The 13,049-nt window shown below is 37.8% G+C and overlaps 1 protein-coding gene across 1 annotated transcript; it reads right to left on the reverse strand.

Moving 5' to 3' along the window:
• Positions 1-1,115: 1,115 nt before the first annotated feature.
• On the reverse strand, positions 1,116-7,388 carry LOC107085577 (protein RIC-3-like). Its single transcript, XM_015375973.1, has 6 exons — positions 7,271-7,388; positions 5,003-5,220; positions 4,753-4,828; positions 4,234-4,330; positions 2,036-2,193; positions 1,116-1,894 (listed from the first exon to the last, which is right to left on the reverse strand). The coding sequence occupies exons 1-6, from the start codon at positions 7,386-7,388 to the stop codon at positions 1,116-1,118; spliced, it is 1,446 nt and encodes a 481-aa protein (XP_015231459.1).
• Between the last annotated feature and the right edge of the window lie 5,661 nt (positions 7,389-13,049).

Genomic DNA, 13,049 nt, shown 5'->3' on the forward strand with positions numbered 1-13,049 from the left:
GAGGAGGATTTGGAATAATCTGTAATGCTTTTAGAGCATTACCCATAATGTCACAGTATAATCCAAACTGCTAAACTAAACCAAACAGAACCACAAGAGGGAGCCAAATATCCCTTTTTTTATTTAATTTTTTTTATAACCAAACAGTCCAGTGAAAGCTCCAGCAAATAATTTGGTATATGTTTGTATGTTATCAGGGTGCTGGCTTTAAATTCTGTAGAATGTAGTGAGCGATGTCCTTTTATTAAGCTTTTCACTGAATAACTTAGCAGCAGGTTGTTGCATCTTGGTTGGAGTTTTTTTCTTCTTCTTATTTCTCCATTTTGGCTGATGTCATTTACCACAGAATAGAGCGCCTTTATAGTCGCTAACCATTAAGGCAGGTTGACTTTGTTACAGAATGGTGGCAATACATATGTGTGCCAGGGAGAGGTTAAAGCTTTTTTGTTGTTGCTAAAGATAAAAGTAAGGTGGTGGGCACAGGCTGTGGTAGGAACAAATAAGTAAGTGATAATTGATAATTCAATAAAGGTTGAACTTTGTACTTTGAAATAAAAGTTTTGTATGGTACACATTATTTCTTGTATCAGTAAAATGCAAAAATACTTTTTTAAATAAGATTTTACACACATTACAGATAAGTTTGACTATTTACTAAATGTGTGATATGTAAACAACTATAAACAAATCCACCAATGTTTATTTAGATCCATCAGAAAAATATGTTAAAAAAACACCTTCCTCTTTATGAAACTTCTTTATTCACATTAATTTCATGAGTTTACAAATTAAATGAATTTGATCATGATTACTGCAAATGTGTCCAACCTTATCTAGATTATCTATCCATTTTGTATTTATACCCCTGTGTGGTAGTACGGCCATAGTGGAGCTGGAATCTATCCAGTTGTCATTGAACATTAGATGGGATGAACCCTGAACAGACAATTTACTGGGAGTATACCAGAGAAAAGGTAAACTACACCAAAAAATTACAATATCATGAGAAGACAGTTTTTATTTTTGAAATTACATAATTTCTTAATTAAGTACTGGTTTGAACTTTACATGTGCATTATACCTGTTAATTCATTGAATGATTTTGCTGTAAAATTTTATCTTTCTCTTCGGTTTCGCATCCTCAGGCCATTCCGTCCAACATCTTTGGAGCCGTCGGCATGTATCTTAGCTTCATCTTTCACTAGTGATAAAGTAAGCAAATACTCTTCGTTGACTTCCTCAGCTTGTTCTTCTAAATTTGAAGAGCCTTCGCAACTAAACTGCAAACTTTCTGCCTCCATCAGAGGATCATCATCATCATCATCATCAGTTTCCTCTTCTGCGTCTGTCCCCTCCTCATCCTCCTGCTCCATCCCATCTTCTGTTTCGTATTCCTCGTAGGTATCCTCTTTGGGGTAGTGGAACACATGTTTCTTGTTGCTGAAGGTTATTTGCTTCTTTCCTCTACTGTTGAGGTTCAGCTCTTTCATCACCTCAAAACCAATTTTTTCCTGCTTTCTCCCAAAGACAGAAGTAGCAGGACCGAGCAATCGTTTTTTCTCAGCTTCCTCTTGTTCCTCATCCTCCTCCTGCACATATTCATGCTTGTTGTCTTCTTCTGTTATCTCCACTTCTTCCTCTAATTCCTCAGTTTCTTCATCATCCTCCTCTTCTTTATGTAAATTATGTTTTTTATCTTCATTTTCTGGTTCCTCCTCATCTTCTTCATGCACAATGGAGAGTTTCCTGGCCAGGATCTCTTCATCTTCCTGCACCATGCTCTCTGCAAGGGCTTCAGCAGTGGGCTGGCAGGGGTAATCCTCCAGCTTGATGGTCTCATACTTATGTCTATCACAAGGGTCAACATACACTGGGAAAGTCTCCTCGGGATACCCTGTTTTAATAAGACATAGTAAATAGTCAAATTTAAATAGAAAATAAAAATATGGTTTTTATTAGGGTTTCACCAGAGGCTGACCCTGCTGCTCGAACAAAGTTATTGCTGTGGGTGGAGGAGTTAAATTTAAGAATATACCTTCCCAATCTGCACTGTAGGGGACCTCCTCTGCCTCCATCTCAGGAGAGACTCCCTCAAGGCGACCCTCTTCGATCAGTAGTGTGATTTGTCGCAGTTGCCTCAGGAGTTTTTCCTCCTTCTTTGATACTGAAGTTTTACTCTTCCGCCTTCTGCCACTATAAAGCAGCACAAGTTAACACAATAATTTCAGAGATATAACTGTAAACATTGCATATTCTTATTATTATTCTAACATGTCATTATGCATTTTCTCCAAATGTTATTATTATTCATATATTGTTATATTATTTCCAAATATATTTATTTCTTCATTTTTTTCATTCCTGGATTTTTGCTGTTTCTTTTTTAATGGTGACCACATATAATATCTAACAGTTCTATGGGGCAGTTATTCACAAGTGGAACTTTTCTAATGCTGAACTATTACTCTAACCTACACCTGAAATTCACATTGAGCTAAAGAGGAGATATTTTGGATTGCAGAACAGGGGTAATGTGAAGGAGGAAGTTCAAACCTTCTATTTCATTAAGCATAATGGCAAATGTGTGATCTCCTGCAAACAAAGTAGAAGAGGAGGACTAATAAGGATCTTGCTAGAATATCCAGAATGCATTGCAGGTGCCAAAAAGCCAAAACACTCCACTCTACTGGATAGAATAATGGCTATGTTTAAAGTTGGTATTTGACTTTTTCTGTAAAGCTAAAGTTTAAGTCTCTTTCTATAACAACAGCTATGTATTTTGCATCCTCTCTGCGCTTAAGCTTCATAAAGTATAGTCCTGGTGATGACTTCAAATATTGTAAATTACAGAAAAAAACAAGATTTTAGGCACCCTTACACTTACTGCATCAAATGTGGAGCAGACATAGGAAAATTTGTATTGTTTTTGATTGGAGGTTTAAAGAGGGCCAAAATGCAGAGATGGTAGGAGGCAGAGATGAGCTTTTGGTGAATTAATGTAGATCCAAATGTAACAGAAGGTTAAGTCCAAAAACAAAATACAGCAAAACCAAAAAACAGGAGATGTCAGGGAAAACACACATGAGGACAACGAGGAACGAGCACTGAGAAACTGCATAAGAGGGGTATAAATGGGACACTGATCAAAGACGGGGCTTATGAGCTGACAAGGAGCAATTGTTGATGGAAGCAACTAGAATGGAGCTAGGGGAAGGAGGCTTACACAGGGGGGCAACAAAGGGTAAACAAGAAATACGTATACACTCAAATACAACCAGAAACAACTAGAATAACACAAAATGGAAATGAAACTAATGAAAACTCAAAAAGAAAACTTTAACAGAACCAAAACCATGACAGTTTCATTATAGATGTTTCATTAGATCAGTGTTTTTCGACCCTGGTCCTCAAGGCACACTGCTCTGCATGTTTTGGATGTTTCTGAGCTTCAGCACACCTGATTCAGATGATTGCAGTTCAGCAAAGCCTGATAATCTGCTATTAATTGATAGCAGGTGTGTGAAAGCTGGGAAACATCTAAAACATGCAGGAGAAAAAATTGACCCAAGAACGGAAGCCTGCCCAGCCAGACTGACCTACATGGGGCTTAAGTGAGTCTAGTAATTCATCAGCTATTTTTTGTAATCGTTGAAGTGAAGATTGCAGCCATAACTGAGTGATGTTTTAATGATGCCCTTTATTATGTCCTGAATGAACTGAATATACATTTAACATTTTAACAGCAGGCTTTTGTAAAAACTTTTCTTTTTCAAAATGACATTTTTGCATCACTTCTTTATGTGATTAGTCTTATCCTGTTTCCACTGACTATTAGAATAGAATAGAACTGAAAATCCTTTATTGTCCAACAATGGGGAAATTCTGATGGGAAAAAGATGATAGAAAAAATGGTCACACATATGTTTATAAGAATAACATAATAGTGAAGAGTTAAAAAATAAACAAATAAAATACTGCACTGTAAAGTGTTTTAACAATATAAATACTGTGCACCTGGGGAATAAAGTCCTGCCCTGTCCTGCCTGGATCCACCAGCTTCCTTCCAGATTAATATACCTATATATGGTGTAAGTCAGTCTGGCTGGCCAGGCTACAAGAATAGAGACGGAATGACAACAATAACTTGATATTGTTGGTTCAAATTCATAATTTTCAATTAAAATCAAGACAGACATATGTACATGGAATCGGCAATTGTGGGGTCTTTCTTACCTTGAAGAATGATGAGTTCTGCCTGAGACAATTCTCTCTAACATCATCTCTGTTTGCAAAAGTTTCTCCTGAAGCCTAGCAAGTTCATGTTCAGTGGCTAAAACAATTAATAAAAATCATGGTGTCAAATAAACTGTGAAAGTAAAAAAAAACAAAAAACTAATGTTCAAACAATGTTAGTAGATTAAAAAGATTTCAAAATCACTGTTTACTGCTGACATGGTTAGAGGGAGTCTGGCTTTAGGCTTGTGCTCTTATGTGTTGCAGCTTGCTTAACAGTTGCTTTTTGTTTTTAAACATTTGAATTGTCTCCCACATTGAATCTATACAATCAAAATGTTGAAAAAAAAGGTATAAAATAAACTTAGTGTTAATAAACACCATGAACTTGATCTTCAGAAGGTTTGTACATCTTAACATTTTTGCAGCAATCTTTATTAATTACCTGCAACACAACCCCTTATTGTACAAAAACTGCACATGAAATTTAGCACCCCTTATTTGTCTAAATGAACTTACCATTTGTATTTGACTTGTTTATTGTCCTCTCTGTAGAATAGTTTTGAGATTTATTGATCCTTCCCTTACAGGTTAGCTGAGGAAAAGAGAAAGTTAGGTTTACTTCAGTAGAGCAGTATCCAGTAAAGTGATATTTTATTTTATTATTATTTTATTTTATTTGTATTGATGTTATAACCGCTGACATCACAGACATGAAGTTTAACTGAGTATAACTCTGGATAAATACTTCTAGTGTTGTAGTGATTACCTTATACATTATATAAAAGATGTAAAGCAGAATCCCAAAACCATATATGGGTATGACTTGAGCCATTAGGTTGTATTTCTTGCCCCGCCCAATGCTTTTCACTTTAGCCATGGCTTCAAGACTGTGTGTGAGGGAGCGAGAAGGATCCAGTTCCCACAGCTCTGGGTCATCAGAAACTGATAATTGGTGCCGCCTTGAAGGGTAAAACCCAGGTCCAACTGCAGAAGATAAAAGACAGCTACTCAATTACTGCTTAAAGTTATTCATCAAATATCTAAGTCTAAAGTCTTTAATAAGAACTGCCATATTTCTATTTGTTCAATACTTTTTATCACTGTGTGTAACGTTAATGAGGCCAATTGGTCCCGGTTAATTGCTTTTAGGTGTGGTTGTGTGTCTGTCTTTGAGTTGATATTTGATTGTGTAGGAGCTTTTATAGGGTGTATCCCACCCCGTGGCAAATTACTGATGAAGGACATGAATCAAGAAGAAAGAATAGGTAGGTATTGATATTCAATGGAAGCTTATATTGTTTTCCTCTGCTCTAGGCACTTTCTTCCTCTTTTTTATTAACCTTAAAAACTCCATAATCATGTAGGAAATATCAACATAAGCACAAACACATTAGGGCAATGACATCATCATCATTATGATGTTTTGGTATGAAGTACTAATTCATGAATAAAAACTAACTAATTAAGGAATTAGCTACTTTCATAACATTTTTTTTTGTTTTGAAAATGCTCTTCATAATGCAGCAATGTCAATAAAGAAATACCCTTAATCCCCAAACAAAAACTTAACACCACACTTTGTTAAATTTGATCCCATCATATCTGGTTGAAAATGTCCCTCTTGTATTATATAAGTGGTTCATGTATTTACAAAGTTTTTGATCGATAAACAGATCTGCCCTTTTTCCTTTAACCTTAGATAACTGTGGCCATGTTAGGACTGCGGAGATGGTCATCAGTAACAGATGAAGCAAACATATGCTTTAAAAATTGGATGAGTATGTCTTAAAGAAGATCGTCCTCATTGTTTGCAATAAGGAGGTGACTTAATTTGTAATTTGTTGGAAGTTATTAGAAAACTTGGCTTGTTTTTTGATTTTCAGCATAGCAATACCTTAATTGTAATTCTCTATAATTCTCTACAATTCTCTATAATTTAATTATCACTGAACAACCTTCGTGAGTAATATTGTTTGGGAAAACTGAATTATGCCCTACTACATTCCGTGCTCTATTTCAAGCTCTTTGATCTATAGTTCAGATGACGTTTTCTTGATTTTATAGATGTTTGGGCATCAAATTTATTCTTTATCTTATGTGATTGAAGTTGACATAAAAAAAAAAATAAATAAATGTGATTCTTCTCATAGGGAGTCACTTTTATTATATGCTCAGATTTATTGAAACATTCGTCTGAAAAGACAGAAAATACGTTTATTTGTTAATTAAATATACATTAGAACCTCAAATTAGATAGTTTTATTAAAACCTACACTCACACTTTTATCTTTAGCTTAAAACTAACAAGGAGAATCTTGATCGGTTCTCTGACTTGAAATAACATCAAAATAAAGACTGCAATTTAAAATGACTTATTTATTTAAGAGTTTTTCAGAATCACTTTTTGATTTTTTTCAGTGACCGCTGATTATTTTACCGCTGCATATATTAATTAAGTGGACTAATTTATATAACTCTTTTCTAGTCAATCTGACTACCTGTCTCCAGAATATACCTTATATATGTATATGTAGAGCCCATATCTATCTCCTACTATTTCTTAATATTGAATCATGAACCTTAGCTAAGGCAGTCTTTACTTTTCATTTTATTTTAAGAGATTGATTTTGGGGGGTTTAACACGGTTTTATATGTTTCTCCTTGTTTAGATCAAAGCTCCTACTGTGACCCAATAGAGACCAAAAGATTTAAAGTTGACTTTGAATCCTTTCTGTATAGATTAATTTGTTCCTTTGTTCTTTTATTTCTTTGGATCAAGGCATAAATTTTCACTTTTTTAGATCTTTTTTTGCCAATATTATGTTGTCAGACATAATATTGGCAAAAACATCTACAGTAAAATCTACAGTACAAACATCTACAGCAAAAACATCTACAGCAAAAACATCTACAGTATAAAGGATTTTTAAATGGAAAAAAACACTCTATAGTATGATTTGAAAAAACACAACAGAAAGACTTAAGATAGAGCAGGATGGATGTTGATGGACGATAACCTGATAAACGGCCTTACCCTCAGACTGCCCCCTCTCATTTTTCGCTCTAGGTAAAAGAATCCTGGGGAGGAAGAGAGACACACAAAGAACAGAGCATGAAATTAGGGTAACCTTCTGAAAAGTTGTAATGGTCATCCTGTCTCAGAAAAAAGCACGGCATTCAGGAATTTCTTTTTAGTAGAAAAGCTAGTTTCTGTCCACAGATGTCGGGTCTTATGTAACGATGCATCATTCAGATTAGTGAGGATTAGAGAAGCTGCATTCAAGTGCTGTCTGTAATATGGAATGAAAAAAAAAAAGCTTAACATTGCATTATATTTATATTATTCAAACTTTCACATTCTAGATATAAACCAAATCAACCAACTTATCTAATGCTCTTGCTTCCATTCATTAAACCCCCAAAAATACACATAGAATAGACAAAGAGCACGGAAAATGCTAGAAATCTGCTAATCTAGAGGGGCCACCAGTCAATGTCTTTGTTTAAAAAACATATTATTGAATTTGACCTTGAGTTGAACCTCATCAGCTACTGTTAATGTTTAGTGCTGAATATGCTTACAGTATACTAGTAAGTCTGGATGGGCTTGTGAAAATGGGAGGTATCTCTTAAAGTGAAGTTAAATTATAATATATTGCATTTTATATATGTACAATTAATTTCTGTAGTTATAGTTTGTAGTTTGATTTGTGCCAAATTTGGATAAAGACAAAGTTAATTTAGATGTTTTCTGCTTAAGTCAGAACTGACCTTAATTCCGCATTCCCTGCCAAAATGTTTCCTATTCAAATGTGTGTTGAGGTGAGGAGAAATCTACAGCAGGGAATGTTAGATGGTTATAGTCCACAACTGTGTCTCTCTAATTAAGATATGCTTTAAATGAAAACAAAAATTGAAAAATTTAAGCTTTAAATGCCCTCCCTAGTGTTTGACTTAAAGCAACATTCGAAACAAAGAAATCCCCCAACAAAACAAAAGCATGGCAAAGTAGTGATGCATCCAAGTGTTTCACTGCAACACAGTATTGCAAAATGTTTATTAAGTGATCATAAATTGTTACTAAACTCATGGTTTGAATTAACATTTAAAAGTTTATTAGTAAAGGTGTTAGCATAACACTTAACCCTGTTCCTCTTTAGAGTGTATTTCATGTAAAGGAGCAGCAGATGGCACTACAGACTTAAGTTTAAAAATACCATAATTTTAAGACAAACAATTCGCAAGAAAATAATCATCCCTTTATAGGCTCATGGGGGAATTTGTTCTATGCACTTAACCCATCCCTTAGGGATAAGTGTATGCCACACTGGGTAGTACACAGGGAGCAATCTAGGGTTAGGGGTTTTGCTCTGGGACCCACAGCACATGACTGAAATAAGGGCCATGTGTACATTTCTGTATAAGTTTTATATTTACTAAACCTTGATTCAGCTATGAAATATTAAGATACAACTGTCATCCATCCGTCCGTCCATCTGTCCGTCTGTCCATCCATCTATCCTCGTTTTTTCCCATAATGTGCATAGGTAATAGGGTGAGAGGTGAGGTATACCCTGGACATGCCACCAGTCAATCACAGCATTGTAGAACATGGAATATGCAATGGGAAATTTCTAAGAAGAAAATTTGATAAGGGGAAAAATCTAAGAATTGAAGATAATCCTAAATAAAAGAAATTTCAGTTTATTTATGTAACATGGTTTTGTTGTTTTAACTTAGATTGGGTAACAAAGGGTTAAATGTTCAATGGAATTATAACCATTAGGTTACTTTGGACTAATCAATAAATCAGACTGAATGATTGTTGGTACTCTCTACTCCTCGCCCAGACTTTCTGGACAGGTAAAATTTTAAATAGATGGAGGGAAGTGCCTTATTAATGCTAACATGATTATCTTGTTGAACCAAGGCTTCTGTAAGACAACTTAAATCAATTTGATCATCACAAATCAAGTAATTCTCAAACTAACTATTTGAAGAGAGAGATATTATGTTCAATAAACAACATTTAATTATGTTAACTTTAACTAAATTAGAGTTATGCCAATTTTAATTATATTATTATGATGTTATGGGCGAGACACTGTCTGGATGTGGTAAAAGGTACCAAATTTCTTAGTCCTCCTAAAAAATTACTGGGAGGAATAGTAAATTTGGAGAGATTCCTAGATAGAGGAGCTGAACCATCTGAAGTGTGATGGAAGCAGTTCCTCTGACCAGGTTTTTCCCCAAAAGTCTTTAATTTATCAACGTAGCTCACACTGTTTTTTGAACACCACCTAGACAACCAGCAGTTCTGTTGAAGACATGCAACCAAACATGTCATCATGGGGTCCGATCAGGAAGGGGGCCAGAGAAAATTATGGAGTCGGCTTGTCTCTCAATGTGTATGCCACCACTGAGATTTTGTGTTTGTTTTGGAGCATAACGCATGTAAAATGGGACCAACACACTGTATTAAAATAAATGCACAGAATCTAAATGACCAGACACACAAGTCAAACTCATGTGTACCCTCACGAGGAAAGTAAATGGTTTTTAAAGGAAGGCTCTATGCTTAAACCTTTAAGCTTTTTCTCCCCTATTCTTTCCAGATGAGAGACTGGAACTTGAAAGAAACCCTTTCATTAACACTTTAAATGGTTTATCTATTAAATTACTGTAAGACATGACAAAAGAATTCAATCGAAATTGTCGGCTCAGAATATCAGTTAAAGAAGCATTTAATATATTTCCTGATGTATAATGCCACATCATTACTGTACATAACATCATTATCTCATACACGTTTTCACATGAGTAGACTTCACTGGCTCCAGCCATATCAAAATATTGCAGTGTCCATAGATGAAGGACTTCCGAATGCACAGTGACAGAGCTGTGAGATATTGATTAATCTCAACAGGCTCCATATGGACCCCGGTAGCACCGGCAGAACAGGGTGCAGATGAGTCCTGACTGTGCAGTGCTTCTCCGTCGTTGGCGAGACAGAGCGTATCTGCAGCTCGGAGTCCCCCTTTATGTGGGTCCCGCAAGACTACTGCTGCATCACCACTTGGATGGGGAGCAATGTGGCAGTGCAAGGGTTATAAAGACCCCAGGAGGGACATTCACCCATCAATGGATTCTATCTGGTGCTGAAGAACTTATTTCCCTCTGTTAGGGGAAAGTATGTGCTCATCAGGACCAACAGCACCTCTGCAGTGATCGATATCAACCACCAGGGTAGGACCAAATCACTGCAGTGCCTAAGGGAGGCTCAGAGGCTATGGACCTGGTCATACCCTCACTTTGCATTGATCAGAGCTATGCACCTACAGGGGACTAGAAACTCAGTGGCACATTATGTATTCTGCCACAGGCTTCCCCCAGGGGAATGGAGATTGCATCCTGAGGTGCTGCAGCAGATATGGGATGGCTTTGACAGGGCCGAAGTTGATCTTTTTGCTTCAAGAAGCAGTGTGCATTGTCCCTTGTGGTTCTCCCTCGCAAAGGCCAACATCCCACTGTGAATGGATGCCCTTGGAAACGCATGGCCGGCCGAGCTGCTGTAAGAATTTGCCCCCTTTCCGCTGCTTCTGCCCACTCACCATCGGGTGAGATTGTCAACCCTGAGGGTCCTCTTAGTGGACCCCAAGTGGCCCATGAGGGTCTGGTTTCCACTGCTGGACGGAGGGTCGTGTTGGCTACCAGTAAGAGCAGAACTGGTTTCCCAGTTGGGGGCAGATTTGGCATCCATCTCCACGGCATCTTCTCCACACAGTGTGGCTGCTGAAGGGTGCCGGTGGCATCTGCAACCCCAGATACCTGCAGGGCCTATTAAAGGCTGGACGGCTGGCATCAACCCTTAAGGTGCAGTTGGCAGGCAATTTAGCCAGGCACAACGGCACTGAAAGTGGATGGATCGGGTCACACAGGATAGTGTCCCAGGTACTCCAGGGTGCAAAGAGGCTGTGCCCCTTTTACGGAGGCTGGCAGTAGCCTGGGACCTCCCACCGTTATTGAGGGCCCTGAGTGGGCTGCCCTTTGAGGCAACGTGTGATGCCCCACTGAGGTTTTTGGGCCATCTGCCCAACTTGCCTCCGTTAGAAGGCAGGTGGTTTCAGAGTGACATGGCCAACCATCACCTTTCTTCCCAAGGTTCTGCCCCCTGGGCTACATGAACTCAGCAATTGAACTGGCGGCCTACTGCCTGCCCCCGTTCCAGTTGGATGAATAGAGATTGGCGAACACACTGTACCCTGTCTGGGCATTGCAGCTGTACATCATGACTACAGAGACTATTTTCCGGTCAGAATAGCTGTTCATGTGCCACAGTAGGCAGAAAAGGGGGAAGGCCCTATAAAAACAAAGGCTGTCGCATTGGGTTGTGAGTGCTATTGAGCTGGCTTAGGAATCTGTGGAGGCAGCTACCCCCTCAGGTGTTATGGGCCATTCTACCAGGAGTGTGTCTAAGCCCTGGACAATGAGAGGTGTGCCACTGGGGGATATCTGTACAGCAGGGTCTTGGGCAACACCATGCACGTTTTTACTTTTCTACTGTATTGATGTGGGACATGAGTCCAACCTGGCTTCGACGATCCTTCCTTTGGTTTCCGCTACCTCCAAGGAGGTGGGTGAGTACTGTGTTTCTCATGATATTGCTGGCATCAGTCATCAGCTTTGTTTACTGCCACTGGCAGTCAGGAAGGAATGAGACTATGGTTCTGTGAATTCCTGGATGACTGCCAGTCACACTGATCACTCGGAACTTCTCGGAGCGTAGCCTTCGACATGCTATTTATAGAAGCACACCCAGGAGGGCTACGTATCATGTGCACGACTTTGTTAACATTCTATCTCGACCTGTGCAGAGCAGGAGGAGACACCTCCACTATGTTTACTGCCACTGGAAGTCATCCAGGAATTCACAGCACCATAATTACAATGTAACTTTCGGTTTTACCACTCGCTGGCCTCTGTCCCCCTGCTGCAGCGTGTCTGGTAACACCATCACGCTATGTTAGCGTTGATGATGTCACCGGTGGGACAGAAATCAGGAAAGTAAACAATCAACAGCAACATGTAAGGAAGCCAGGGTGTACTAGGTGTTCTTTATCGTTTCACTCTTTTATTTGGCCAGATCCCTCTTACCAGTGCTGTGCTATGTTTATCTAATGTACTGTAAAGAGAGTTGTTTTGGGTTGTAAGATCAGACATGACTGGTGCGGTGTGTTGTGCTCAATGGTATCAAGTAAAGTTGCGGTTAACCTGGCTCTGGTGTTCCCACAATTTTAATATACGTCGCTTGACCGTCGTCGATTGACCTCGGTAGACAGATCTTACTTGGGTTGAATGACCAAAAATTGCCATTCAACCCCTTTTCCAATAAAAAAAAAATTGGCAAAATAATTGTGATTATGTAACCTTAATTTTTATGGTCATACTGGAAATAATCAGAAATAACAAACAACGATGTAAAATACACACTTTTTTAGCAAAACAAAAATAATTAACTGTGTTGTTTTGAAAATTAAGTTCAAAATAACATTTTTATATTCAACAAAATATATAAATCAGAATAACCAAATGTAACAATCTACAGCATTAGTAAGCGCCTTGGAATTGCACTAATTTCTGTAGTCTGATTTTAAACCTTGTTACTATCAGTGAACATGGAAATTTATATATCTTTTTTATTACTACTTTTTATTTCAGTCATGATTAAGTGTATGTTATATCCAGGGGTGAATGTATATTTAAATAATTACTTGTATTATATAATAAAAATGATCAGTTCATATTGTTTTCTT

Source organism: Cyprinodon variegatus, unplaced genomic scaffold, assembly GCF_000732505.1.
Source record: "Cyprinodon variegatus isolate N-32 unplaced genomic scaffold, C_variegatus-1.0 Scaffold128, whole genome shotgun sequence".
Taxonomy (NCBI): Eukaryota; Metazoa; Chordata; class Actinopteri; order Cyprinodontiformes; family Cyprinodontidae; genus Cyprinodon; species Cyprinodon variegatus.